Genomic DNA, 14,326 nt, shown 5'->3' with positions numbered 1-14,326 from the left:
TAGTAGCAACTTTGCAACTACTGGATTTGCAGCATTGCGTGTGATACAAGACACAGCAAAATCACACAAAAAAAATCAAAATCTCCGTTGAAAGTACGGCTTTTCAAACTGGATTTTCAATTATTCGTGCGAATCACTACATATACGCTACGCTACACAACGGGGTGCCCGTTTTCAAAGTAAGAGTCTTTGGGGCATGCTGCCTCCGGTTGAGATTTAGTTTACAAAAACTTGACATTGTTTTCAGTATATATGTTATACCTTACGAGGGCGAGCCACCATTGCCTATATGCTCCTCCCAGCTTCGGCTATAAAGGTTTTCACGGCTGTCTCCTCAATCGACGTTTTTACTCCAATATGAAGCTTGGTTTTTAGTCTTCGTGGCACCGGGCATCTTCACTTGCCTAGACTTTGATACTCCATGAAGATGCTTAACTTGTGCATCTCAGCGATTGGGGTTCTTTTTATGTTTATAGTCACCTGTGAAGCTTGACTACTCGCCTACCACCAAGTCGTCCCAATAAAATATCATCTGGGTGGCCTCTCGAGCGCAATCCAACCAAACCTCCCTTTCCGAAAATCTGACAACACGCGAAATGCTGCTTGATGACTATCCCCATTGAACATGTGAACGGCAAGCTTCTGAACATATCTGCAATTACAAATTAGCAGAGATTAGAAAACTTATACCCACTTTATGCACATGAGGTTTCTTCAATTTGCAAACTTGGTATCAGAATCTTGAGAGGAACTGATTCTTAACCAAATCGTTTGTTACAAATGAAAATACAGACGTTAAATAGAAACTCAGATTCATACGTTTTTCCACAGTGACCATCTGCATCCATCTTGTAGCGGTTGTTAAGAGCCTTTACACCTGAGAAATTGAGAATAATTGGAGGCAGTGAACACCAAGACAAAATATATCTCAAAGATTTCATATGAAAGATAAATGTCAAATTTGAAATCTAGTTTCTAGATGCAGAGATCTGTTCTGAAATATAGGGACCGAACATCCAAAGTACTAAAGTACCTTGATTCCAATCTATTGTATTCTCAGTTAACATGACATAGATTTACGTAACTGAAAACCCACAGAATTGAACTTCCCGGGCTCACCAAATTGGCCTATTTTACTCATCTGCAAATTTTCCTACTCTAGGCTGACGTTGAGGTGACTGGAGCTGCAATTTAGCTTACCAAATTGGCCTATTTTACTCATCCACAAAATTATATACTCCAAGCAAACGTTAGAGGCGACTGGAGCTGATTTTTAGCTTCTACAACATTATTGTTCCCGTAAACTAACAGACATTGAGATACCTTACAAAAGGTGGCAAAAAGGTGGCACCCGGTGTGCTCATTTGAAAGAAAATTTTCCAATGTAATGGCCACATTGACAAGTACCGTTACGCATTCAGAGGTTAGTAGATTGAGCTGAAAAAGAAATGTGATACATACCTACTGGTGGAAGCTTTGAAAGCATCTGGACCAGTACTGCAGCAATATCAGCAACACCGTAAGATCTCTCTCCAATGTCATCACAAATAGCAAGTTTTATTGCTGCCGTTTGATCACTAATCCGCATAGGGAGTATGCCAGGAGAGTCTAGCAATTCAAGATCTTTCCCAAAATGAACCCACCTTCAACAAGTACAGGAAAGTTACATAAGAAGAAAAATACAACGGAGAATTCAGTATGTCAACTTCACATTGAAATGCAGTTTCATTTTCCCTAATCTTAATTGCATCTTATATGCATGTCTAAGTAACCAAAGCAGAAGTTTATACTTCAATTCTCTAGTCACTCCAGGTCTTGGAGCAGCTGCACACATTCTTCGCTTCAGCAAACGGTTAATCAAAGACGATTTCCCAACATTTGGATATCCAACTATACCAGCTCGTACCTGTTTGTAAAAAGGAATTCTCTTCAGTGATCATAAGTCTTATATGAAGCATCAACTGATAGCTGTAATTATATTCTTTGGATTAAAGAAAAACTACAGTTCCCCATTTCCCTCATCTATATAACACAAGAACTATTTTGTTAGGGCACAGTTTGCCTTCCAAAAGTTCATCCAATTACTAACTAACATAAGTACTCTCACCACACCCGTTGACTACTAATATTATCCGATTCGTAATCAAAATCATTAATTAGATAAAATAATTTACGAATATATGGCCCTTTTTGACAGTTTGTAATGCTAGGCAAAGATAGTTCATTACCGCAGTTCCTAGTTGTCAGTTTCGTGAACTGGAAATTTCAAAACTAAAAACCAGAAATAACGTATAAGGAACCCACCGCACGTGGAAGAAGTCCTTTGGCTCTGCGTTTGACATTCACATCTGCTGCTAGTGATCTAGCTAACCGGCCTAGCTTCATAGCTCCCTGTACGTGCCACGTTTAAGAAATCAAATTCTGCTATAGCATTTCAATTTAGGGAAAGCTGAAAAAGGATTCTCGTATAAGGTACTGGTACCATTCCAAGTTTTCCATTTGAAAACACAACTTTCGTTCCCTCCCTTGCGAAATAGGTAGCCCAAGCATTCCGGTCTGCCGTGGATATCATGTCTTCCCTATTCAACACCAAAACTCTTTTCCTATTACCAAGCCACAAATCCATCTGTTCACAAGAAAATAGAGACAAAAGTTTACATAAATTAAGAAAGGGGTGAGGGCTGAATAGTTTTGAATACCAGCTCATGGTTACAAGCATAACAACGATCAACTCAAGAAACGACAATTTCATAATTTCGTAAAGAGCTCGGACCTGTGGATGACTAGTTGACATAGGAATTCTCGCATCTCGAACCTCTATCACTACATCCATCAACTTGAGTTGGTTTTTGAGTTCCTTTTCCGTTTTAGCAATGTGACCAGGGTACCACTGTCCAATTATGCAGCAAGCATATAAGCATATCGCATTTAGAAAACTACGAGGAATATCCACATATAGAATCAGTCACAAACTTTTAACCAAACACAGAACCGGGGACACTAAACAGACAATAAGCCGTAAATAAACCACTGTTTAGTGACCATAAACCATCTGTTCAGTGTCTCTCCAGCTTTATTTTGTATCAAAAATTTATAAGCAGTTCGATTTGTGCATATTTCCCAAAAACTATAACTTCCCAATTCTTGAATAATCCAATTATATTAGGTCATGCTTCTAATAAAAGTGCGTCTACTAAAAAGCACCTATCAGAAAAAGTGTTTTTTTTCTAAAAGTACTTCGCAATTCTTGAGTAATTGAATCGTGGGTTACCTGAACAGGACGCAGTTGCCTGGTCCAGTGATAAAGTTCAGCATCCAGGTCACACCAATCATCATCCTCCCCCTCTCGGAACCCATCCAGATTGGCACCTCCATTTTCGTACCAGCTCGGAGCTCTCCCGCCACCAACAATCTGCCAAAAAATAAAGGTTTCTCAGAAATATCGATTCGTTCAACTCAAATAATCTACCCAGAAAAGATTCAACCACAAAACAGAAACCCTTTTGCGGTTTAAAAAGAATATGAAAGGAAAATGCAAATTCTTGCCTGGATTGAGGGAGGTGGGGATGAGAGAGAAGCCGTGGCGGAGAGAGAGGTTGAGGATGGCGGTGGTTTCAGGTTGTTGTTCCGGCAGAGAAGAAAGTGAGTGTGGGTTGAGGAGGAGTTGGACGGCCAGAGGCCTGCTACTTGAACAGCCATGGCCATTCGCTGCTGCAGGTCTCTGAATTGCTACTGGATAATAGTCGGATTTAAAACTAAAATTTAGCAAACGGCATGTCGTCTCTCTCAAAGCTTTGAGCTAAATAGCCTCTTTGAAACGGCAAAGCAAAGGGTAATGCAGCAAATCTTAGGTGGAAATGTTATTATGCGTATTTGACATAAAAAAAAAAATTTCAACCGAAATGTTATTTGACATCAACGTCAAATTCTTTTTTATTAATTTAATGATGGATCTCTTGTTACACTACATTTCAACGAATACAAATTTTGTTTCACAATTCTATTAATAAATACAACCGTGTAAAAATTTAATGCATGACAACGTGACGTGAGTTTGAATCTCGTCGGTAATTAATCTAACAAAACCTATCATTTGACAAAAAAAAAAAACATTAATAAGAAAACAATATTTAACAATTTGATTGAAAACACACAAAATTTAACATAAAACTTCAAATTGTCTCATCAATCATAATTATTATTTCACCGTTATAATTAGACATTCTAAAAACATTTTCTAATAGGGAAGGGATCCTCTGTGAATTCTTTCCTCTTAATCCACCAAGTCCAAATATCCAGACCATTAAAATTTGATTTAACGACTAAAATTATTATAATTTTTAAAATGAATCCTTATTTGTAGCTGTTGGATCAAATTTCAATGACCCAAATCTTCGAACTTGGTGAATTAAGAAGAAAAGATCCAAATAAGATCCCTTTCCTTCTAACAGGGTAAATTTCGGTCGGATTCAAAAAGTTTCGGAATCAAATTTTAGATAATTGACTACAAGACTTGCATATAAATTCAAAATGTATATTGAAAAAGTCCTAAAATTCTAAAACTTATTGCATTATCGAATAGATAAAAAATAAAATATTATTGCAAGGTTGGGTAAGCAAATAAGTAATGGCGATATAGAAAATAAACGATGAAAAACTTACTGCTAATCACAATGTGCAATCTGCTGCGTATTCCATAAGCCAAACGGCATTGCATGTTTACATACCAAGAAACTAAACAGAAGCTACCTACTTCTGTAAGAACAACACTCACAAAAAACGATCTCTACTACTTTCTGTACATTTCTGCTCTCTATCATCTTCATACTCTCAAAAGTCGACACTACGATTGACCTATGCCATTGCCTGCTGCTGCTGCTGCGAGGTTGCCTCGATCGGCATCTTAAGCGCATTAGTAAAAAATGTGCGAATGTCTGGTAGCACACGGTCCACCAATGTCGGATACCTGAGTATTTTCATGACGAGATTTCATGTTACTGTAATGCTTGCTGGAGAGTGGACACAGATTTAAAGAGAGAAGCACTGCTTACCATGGTTTCTCAACCAATTCCTCAAATTGCTCCAGTAGAAATAGAATGCATGCTTGCTGTAACGACAAGGCATTGAAGGCCTCCGATAACTCAAACATGAGCGAAAGATTTTCCACGCAGATGTCCTTAATAAACGTAGTAAGACGCAATCAGACTAAACCGGGAAAACAAAAGAGTAGTCAATAATCACCAACTTCTTTAATAGGTAGCGCACCTGAGAAATGGCATGCTCGCAGAGCCGCTTGAGGCCCTCCAAAAGATACTGATCAGCAGCTCTGAGGAGATCCTGAGCTATATCCAAAGTGACATCTACCAATCCTGTGTATATGAATCTGGGAACAGACAGGATCATAATAACTATTAGGGCCGAAACTCAGGTGCGTTAGCAATTACACTTTAGTTCTTAAACAGGGGGTAGAACTTCTACCTCATCATCAATTCAAAAGCTTCCCATCTAATATTTGGAATCACTATGTCCTTTGCATCTCTCTCCTACAATACATCGTTTTGGCATTGTATTCAGAGAATCAATGAGTGGAAAAGGCCAATAAAGATACGAGTATAACTCAATTCTTACCCTGTAACCACCGTCAAACATGGCACGGAATGCATCAGATGAGGCACGCAAACAAATTCTGTGGGCATAGAACCGTTTACCTGATAGAAGTAAAGCATACAAATGTATTACTGCATAATTACTATTAAGTGACTAAACTATCTTGTTATGGTGTTGCTCAATGATAGAGATGGTTTACTCGGCCAAGACTTGTAGCTAGGCACCACATTACTGAAAGAAAAAAAATAAAAATATATGCAAAAGAACAATGCCCACCTTCAACTAAGAATGTGATGTCAGAAAGGGTAGGATTGTTTACATATTGCTCACCCAAATACACCTGAAAGTAGATCATGTCAACCATATCAGAAAGTGCATCAAACTCCATGACAAAGTATGACAATAGTACCGCTCAAAAATAATATACACATCTTCCAAATTATATAGTGCCCCTAGCAGACTTAAAGCAAAGTTGCAAAATTACATGCCCACTAAACCAATTAGACCTCAAGAAAATACCTGTGGGGAGGGTGATGGAGGAGCTGCATCCATGCGAGCGAGTGAAGTGACTTTTGTAGCCAATTTGTACAAGGCCAAAGAACCATCATGTTTCTCCTTATACTGCAGAGACTTAAGAAGCCCTAAAAGCAACTCTAATCCTGCAAGTAACGAATTTGTGCAAAAGATCAAGTTCTTGGAACCAAATGTGGTGAACTTATGAATATCAGCAAGGTAAGATAAACCAAACTTTCTGATTCCTGTTCTGTATTTTGAAGCAATTCAGTTACAACACTGAGTGAAAACATACAAGCAAACAAAGAAAGGAAAAAGCCCCATTAAACCAAGAAAGCATGCACATTATAAACTTCTGATACTTTATTCAGACATATGTTCTGGCAGTTAACTAACCAAATCTCTAAAGATGCAACAAACAGAATCCTAGGAAAATTTCAATGCATAAGATTCATACCTTTGTTAGAAATAAAAATGCTTTCACTGTCACTAGGGTTGCAAAGATGAGCAAGAGCCAAAGCCACTCTTCTTCGAGTGGCCTTATCTGCCACCCGCATCATATATAACAGATGGTTTAAAACCTGTCAAGGGTTATCAGATAAGGAATTTGGAACATACTAAACGAGTGTCTGTCATGTGATACGAGCACAAGATGACATTACAAAATGAAATAATCACCGAACAGCAGAAAAAAGTAAAAAAGACAGTCCAATGTGAAAGAACTCACTCGTCCACAAATCTTCTCCTCTAGTCTTTTCAAGGACTTTGCCACGCATTCCTTAGTTTGCTGCAAGTATCAAATGGTAAAAGACATTTAGGCAATAATTCATGACCTTCAAAAACCAACTTAATATCAAGTAGACAATCATATAACATTTTTTTAAGGGGAAAATTACCTGAGCAACGAATACTCCATCTTGGAAGTTCTGAACACCTCCAAACTTTATTATAGTTGCAGTGTTATCCTGCAAAAGAAATCTCAAATTAATCTCACTTTCATACAAGATTAAAAGATGTATATAGGAAAACTGCATGCACTACAAACTGGAACTGAAGCAGGGAACAGCAAACTATACCTCATTATCTGCAAGACCATATAGACAAAACGCAGCATTATGTTGCAGAGAGATGTTTTTTGAATCAAGAAGCTTGATTAGAGGCATTATACCACCATTGTGAGCAATGCCAGCTTGGTTATGTATGTCCTATGAAGAAATCATTGAGGAAACCAGTAAGTTGTATATTCCTTAAAATTTAACCACCACTTAAACAAGTAAAACAATCTAACGACAGACACAAACAAAGTTGACAAGTAACCACATGCCAGTAAGCATTTATGATGAAAAAACTATATAGCCAACAAGAGATTTAACACTAATAAAAAGAAACTTGCATTACAATTAGACATGCATGTAACACTGCAATCTTTCCCTTTTCTAAAAGTACAAAACAATCTGAAAGTACCATTACTTTATTAGGGTCCCTACCAAAGATATATTTTACACAAGCACAGTAAAAATGAGTTCTAGGACTGTTTAACATCCAGTTGCTAATATGATACTTGAAACTGTCTTAGTGTGCTTTCCTACATATATGCATTAAGAGAATAAACAATGAAAAAGAGTAATATTAACCTGTGCCAACCTCCCAAGCGTAAAGGCTGACATCTCCTGAACCTGTGCATCAGGTGACTTAAGCATCTCAATTAATGGTTTTAAAGCTCCCCTCTGAACAATATGTGCCTGCATTGACCACGTGGTTATAACATCTAACAATATCATGTATCATACGATAAGAGTATAAGGGTAAAAGACACAGGATTAACCAAAATGGTTTTATTTTACCTTGCAATCTGTATCAGCTGCAGCAAACTGACCAAGTAATAAAGCAGCTTCTCTTTGGCTCTCTGTACATTCGGAACTGTCAATAAAGTAACAAACAACAGAGTTGTCATTGTTTGAAACCTAAGTATATTTTTCAGGCAAAAATGATAATAACAACAGGATTGTTCAAAGAAAAATTACATGCTGCAATATTTTAGAATTACCTGAGCAATCCAATAATAGGTTGTAAAGCACCAGCAAGAAGTACTAATTTCTTGATGTGTGGGGATGAGTGAACAAGATTGCCTATTACACCAACCTGATAATCCCCACAAAATTTCAGCAAAAGCTTACAGAACAATGAGGTTATAACTCTCAAGTTATGAGAGAAGAAATATTAAGTATATCTCAAAGCTCACCGCTTCAAAAGACATCACAGGATCCTCAGATCGAAGCATTAGTACCAGGGTAGGCAAAGCATTGCACTCTACTACAATCTGGAATTTTGCAATTCAAATCAGCTAAATACTAAAGATTCCAAAATCAGTTATGTAATATCTCAAAAAGGAAAACGTAAATACCTCATTCTTGTTTTCATCATTTTTAAATGCCAGAGTCCGAAGGGCCCCTGCAGCCGCTATCTGTACCTTTGTGTCGAAAAAGTTAAGCAGTTGAACAAGAGGAGGAATTCCACCTTCAATCCTGAAGTTCAAAGATAAACAAAGCCGTAAGTACTGAGACTTTCTCTAATATGAGACTCAGGAGAGTAGAAGCAAACAGACCTGACAAGGTTCTTAATGTTGCCATTTTCATGGGCAAGGTGAGCAATTGTATCACAAGCTCTCCTGATCACAGCATCAGGTGCCGGTGAGTCACTTCCCCACTTGTGCCTTTTTAGAAGATCAACAAGATGCGGTAAAGCTCCAGCATCAACCACAAGTTGTTGATACTCCGGCTAAATAACATAAAAACAGATACAGAACAAAACCCATCAATAACAGAACAAAAAGTGAGATAAAACAGATTTCTTTTCGAAATCTCATCAAGAACAAGCTACCCGCTAAGAGATCAAAAACATTTGCACTGCAGTGAAGGTATTGTTTTTACAGAACATCATAACATCAGTTAATGCCCTAAATATTTACAATCCTCATAAGATCTAACATACCAAAAAAAATATATTACAAATGGATACAAGAACAAGCAAAACAAATTAAAATGGGCAACACCAAGCCACCAAGGCTCCTGCTTTGCAGGGGTCAGGCGGGAACGTGTATCATACAGAGCATTACCCTTACTTTGAAAAGAGAGTGTTTCCACAACTCGAACCCGCGACCTTTCGGTCACAAAGGAAACAAATTAAGTCACTGTAAAAATGTAATAAAGTACCAAAAGAATGCTAATACGGTGTTAAATTCACCTTAATGGCAATAAACCCCAGGGCATGAGCACAGTATTTCTCGACCTCGTGCTCGTACGGGATCGGGCTTCTTCGGCCGTCTGTCACCGGCGGAGGCGCCTGCAGATGCTTAACAAGCGCCGGAACTGCTCCACAGTCCACCACGATGTCCACAAGCTCCTCTGCATCCAAATTACCCAAAAAAAAACCTAAGCCCCAAACAATCTCACAAGATTTCGCTCAGATTAAAGATGAACAAACAGTTAACTCCAAGAACACCGGCCAAAATAAAAGACAACAACGAGCACGCTACCTTCTTTGGCGGTGAGAGCGAGGCCATGGGCGGCCTGCTTCGCGAGGAGGCGGTCGGGCTGCGCGGACGAGAATATGGACTCCAGAATCCGGACCTGCTCGCGAACCTGGCCGACGAGATCTGGGCGATCGTCTTGCGGTTCGACGACGGCCGGGACTTTCCGGTCCGGTTCGCCCTCGATCCTCTCATCTCTGAAGTCTTCTTCGAGCTTCCGCTTCAACCCTCTTCTGGTTGTGACGGTTCGCGCCTGAGAGCGTTCCATGGAGGGTGGGAGAAATGGTAAATTCAGAGAGGGGTCGGGGGCAGTTTGGGAATAAAAGTGTGGTTGATGGGAATTTCAGAAGTAAACCTGTCGGACGAGCTTTTATATAACGCCGTTAAATTTTTGAGCTCCCGCCTAAATAAATTTGAGAGACTTAATACAAATTTTGTCTCCCGCCAAAGTAAATTTGTTTTCGGCGGATTTTACTAATTTGGGCCTGGTGTTTTAAAAATCTTGTTTATTTTTCTTAATGGGCTTCAGTAAAAAAGGAAGTGGCTTGGACCTATTGAGGTACGATGGGATGGGCTTTGTATTTGGTTGTTGGGTGTATTTAGACAAGTGCTGGGCCCTCATTTTTAGGGCCACTTTTGTTAGTTTTGGTGACCAGTTTGTAATTTTAATTTTTTCAATTTTTATGTTTGATATATGCAAAAGTGGATAATGAAAAATAGTGGTGAGATGGAGAGTAAGAAACAAAAAATAATAAATCAAATTAAAATTAAAAATTTGAAAGTAAAAACAATTTTATAATAATTTTAGAACTCATTTGAATGTGCTTTTAAAATAGCTGAAAGCGTTTTTAGATAAAATATTTTTGGATTCCAAAAGCATCAGTTATGTGCTTCTTCCAGGAAGCACTTTAAATGTTTTTCCATATCATCATTTCACTAATATAGTTTTCCATTTATTTCTAACATAAAATAAAAATGTGAAATGATAAATGAAATGGTTATTAAGTAAACCCTTAATGAATCTAACTTTTCAGGAGTTTTTAATTGACACTGATAACTAGTGGAGCAATGTTCTTGTTGATGGCACTAGCATTGTTGGTAAATCGACAATATCAACATTATTGACAACGTGTTCATACATTATTTATGTCATGTGAAAACTATTAGCATGGTGAGAAGATATAAACATAGTCATGAAAGTAGCCATAAACTTTTTTTTATTTTGTGAGAGAGCAACTTTGAATAATGAAATTAAATTGAAAATTCGATACGATGTTATAAATTTTATTGTCCAACTACATGATTTTGGGTAACTAGTGTTTAGAACGCTAAATTGTAAACCATTAGCTAATGAAAAAAGTTATATGGCTAAGAAGGGTGAGAGGGTAGAAAAATCACAGAACGTGAGAGAGTAACCTATACTTTTAATTAGAGCAATTTTTCTATTGCAAAAGGAGTTGAATGGAGGCAGCTGCCCCATGTGGGCATATGTTGCCTTCGTCCGGGAACATAGTAAGACTTTGCTACAGTAATAGGGATGTTTGAGAACACTTCTATGCTGCCGTTTCCATGCTTTTTCATTCAATAATTCGCAAATAAAAAAGAAAGTGTGCTTATGTGTCACTAGATCAAACGATCGGATGAAAGAACATACAAATTAGGGGCTGTTGGCATATAAAAAACAAAGTGTGCAGTGCAAGTTTGATATATTATAGTGAGAGTACACTCATATTGTACTGGCAATCGAAAGCTATAGTGACGAGTGTCGGCGGTGCTTCGTAAACAAGTAAACAAAAGAGTGGCTCCCATGTAGTTCCCAATAAAATACAACACATCAACATCATCTAAAACACGACCTCCATCTCGACCTTTCAACTCTCCCTTCAGATTCCCTCCCTCACAGCTAAGCCATATAGCCTGCCATTCCTACATATCAATATGAATATGGAATTGGATCCTTGGATCCTCTCTGAGGCAAACCCTCATGACCCTTTGATTCGTTAAAAGTTGTAATAATTATAATCGTTAAATCAAAATTCAACAGTCTGTGTTATTGGATCAAGAGGATCTCGAGGGTTTGCCTCAGAGAGGATCCAATTCCATAAGTATATACACACGAATTTGGTTCCTCTTTAGACAACCTAAGGACCAGAAAATTCGAGATTTTGACTTGTGTGAAGCAAAAAAATTTGAGTTTTTATTTTATGTGATGTGAGCCAACAAAATGAATTAATAGAGACTGTCGGATTTAATTTGAAAGATTCAGATCATCTTGTTCTTGAGTTTCAGACACTGAAATCCGGAGTAGATTTTTGTCCTATACATGCACATATGTAGTTTTTAACTGGTTGCACAAAAGTCGAGAGTTTTGTCCTTCTCCATTCACCAACACGTAAACGACAAACAAGTCAATCCCCTTCTTCATCTACACAACATGCGCTAGGACAGGTGTTTTGTCCACGAATAATAATAATATTTTAATTGAATCCATCTGTACAAAAGGGATTTTTTTAATTTTATCATCACATAATTACTTAGTGTTATAAATTTGTTACTATTTAAATACATATTTTAATTATATTGAAATTGTTAATTAGTTTATTAAGAGAATTAATCTAAACATACAAAGTTTCAAGTTCGTTTCTCTTCTCAAATATCGTTTAGTATAGAATGATAGGCGACCTTAGTGGTTAATACCAAATCGTATAGAAAATTTCATAGATCGTTCATATCAAAACAGATGAATACATAAGTTTTTTGTGATGATGTGACGATATGATTATTATTGTTGCTCTTAGAAACCATATTAGTTAGGCCTAATTTTGTTGAAATTCCTTCGTGTATCGCCCAGCGAGCCCTGGAACTAGCTTGATGTTATGGCACAACAAGGAAGATGCATTGTCATACAAGAAATTAAGTGGAATTGGTTTCGATGCGTCCTAAATGTTATTTGATGCCTTATGTGAGAATTTGATATTTTGTATAATTTTTTGTTTTACCCGATATGCTAAATAAAAATTTCATCTTATAAAATGTTCCGTCTCTTTGTCAGGTTCAATTATTGAGACAATGAATCAAATACTTGGAACACACAGCAACATTTATCATGAATTCCACCACACCTATTAAAAACCCATTATAGCAATTTGACAGCAGCTGTAAAAATGATAGCAGAGGGCTTGACTTCAATTGACTCGGCTCCACGTAAAAAACTGAAAGTTCAGTTGGAGAGAGTTTTGTTGCTATTTTTTATTAGTCTTTGTGATAATTTTGACAACTACCTTGAAGATGCTCTAATATAAAATTATACGTCAGTCTCCCTCTATGCTGCGGTAGTGATAAATCCGTTTTATAAAAGTCTCACGTGCCATGCAAATGTTATTAATTTGGTGACAAGTTTTCCGCGTGAGTACATATGTGTACTTAATTGCAGGGGCCAGGTAGACTCAGTTGACCGGTCCAATGGAATCTAGTACTACAGGCTAGCTGTGCCCTGCACTTGTAGTTCCCACCAATCTTATGTTAACCGAGCTAATTTAAATCGCTTAACTGAAACTAAACCTTAATTAGGTACTGATTAAGTTTAATAAAATCTGTCATGTTATTTAACAAACGATATTGTATACATTAAGAGGGTGAAAGAATGAATTAAATCTCATAATAAGCTGAAAATAATGTGGTTCAAATTTATTTTTAACGAAAATTAAATTTAAAACATCTTACTTACCAATGAATATAAATATCATTAAACCGTTAATAAAATATATCCACGAGATCCAAATAAGATCTTTCGGGGAGTGAGCTAGCCAGCAATATGCTTCACGGGACTCGTACACGTACGTCCCTACACAGTCCTCAGGCGAGCATTGAATCTTCCTTGATTGAATTGAATGCCAATTCCATTGGCGTGAGTGTGACCAAGGAGGACTTGTTTGACGAAATTAAGTTGAAAGTCAAACAACAATTTTATGCAGAGTTTTACTTAACTAAAACAATTTTACGAACGTTGATTCTTACCCTTTGTTTTCCTTGATAATTTTAATTTAAAGATTAGGTCTGTAAAAAATTAATTAAATACAAAATTGTTTAGTCATTTTACCGTTGTTCAACAAACATGAAAATTTTTCGAATTCAATACTAAATTAAGTTGTCTATTGTGTGTTTTAGTCGAATTTTTCCTTCTTTTAATATAAAAATATCGATGTACTTTAAAAAAAAAAAAAAAAAAAAAAAAAGGCCAAAAGTTTTAACAACATTAATCGGCAGTTAGCAATTTATGATTTGGTTTGTTTCTTGCAAATTGATCGTCAAAGAGTGGAGTAGAAAATGCATGAGTATATCAGCTAGTATTCTGATAAGAGTAATGCTATTTATACCGTGTTTTTTGTACCATATTTTCAAATCATCTTAGGTGACATTTAATGTGGACAACCACATCATTTGAATTAATCAGATTTTTTAATTTATTTCATTATTTAATAAACTAATAATTAATAAAAACTAGTTAATTAAATGGTGATTGTGGTATACGATGAGTTTTTCTCTTTCCTTTCCTTGGGTTTTGTAAATTTTTCAAATGATGTGGCTGTCCACATCAGATGACACCTAAGATGGTATATAAATATGGTATAAAAATATGATAGGAATAACATTACTCTTCTAATAAATGTCGTCATA

At 36.8% G+C, this 14,326-nt stretch overlaps 2 protein-coding genes across 2 annotated transcripts; both read right to left on the bottom strand.

Moving 5' to 3' along the window:
• Positions 1 to 61: 61 nt before the first annotated feature.
• LOC103946479 (DAR GTPase 3, chloroplastic) lies at positions 62 to 3,709 on the bottom strand. The gene is made up of 9 exons (XM_009357188.3): positions 3,547 to 3,709; positions 3,272 to 3,412; positions 2,774 to 2,890; positions 2,483 to 2,626; positions 2,305 to 2,391; positions 1,791 to 1,906; positions 1,462 to 1,643; positions 820 to 877; positions 62 to 652 (listed from the first exon to the last, which is right to left on the bottom strand). Exons 1-9 carry the CDS (start codon positions 3,703 to 3,705, stop codon positions 529 to 531), a joined length of 1,128 nt encoding a protein of 375 aa, XP_009355463.2. The 5' UTR covers positions 3,706 to 3,709; the 3' UTR covers positions 62 to 528.
• A 927-nt stretch (positions 3,710 to 4,636) lies between these two features.
• LOC103957254 (ARM REPEAT PROTEIN INTERACTING WITH ABF2) lies at positions 4,637 to 10,014 on the bottom strand. Its single transcript, XM_009369390.3, has 19 exons — positions 9,656 to 10,014; positions 9,364 to 9,524; positions 8,726 to 8,898; positions 8,525 to 8,645; positions 8,363 to 8,440; positions 8,168 to 8,262; positions 7,965 to 8,040; positions 7,755 to 7,862; positions 7,197 to 7,325; positions 7,017 to 7,085; positions 6,848 to 6,907; positions 6,578 to 6,701; positions 6,127 to 6,266; positions 5,884 to 5,947; positions 5,629 to 5,708; positions 5,479 to 5,543; positions 5,266 to 5,383; positions 5,052 to 5,176; positions 4,637 to 4,966 (listed from the first exon to the last, which is right to left on the bottom strand). The coding sequence occupies exons 1-19, from the start codon at positions 9,915 to 9,917 to the stop codon at positions 4,855 to 4,857; spliced, it is 2,160 nt and encodes a 719-aa protein (XP_009367665.2). The 5' UTR covers positions 9,918 to 10,014; the 3' UTR covers positions 4,637 to 4,854.
• Between the last annotated feature and the right edge of the window lie 4,312 nt (positions 10,015 to 14,326).

The sequence above is a fragment of a genome, unplaced genomic scaffold (assembly GCF_019419815.1).
Source record: "Pyrus x bretschneideri cultivar Hongxiangsu unplaced genomic scaffold, Pyrus_bretschneideri_v1 Contig25, whole genome shotgun sequence".
NCBI lineage: Eukaryota > Viridiplantae > Streptophyta > Magnoliopsida > Rosales > Rosaceae > Pyrus > Pyrus x bretschneideri.
This window is presented reverse-complemented; position numbering and strand designations above follow the sequence as displayed.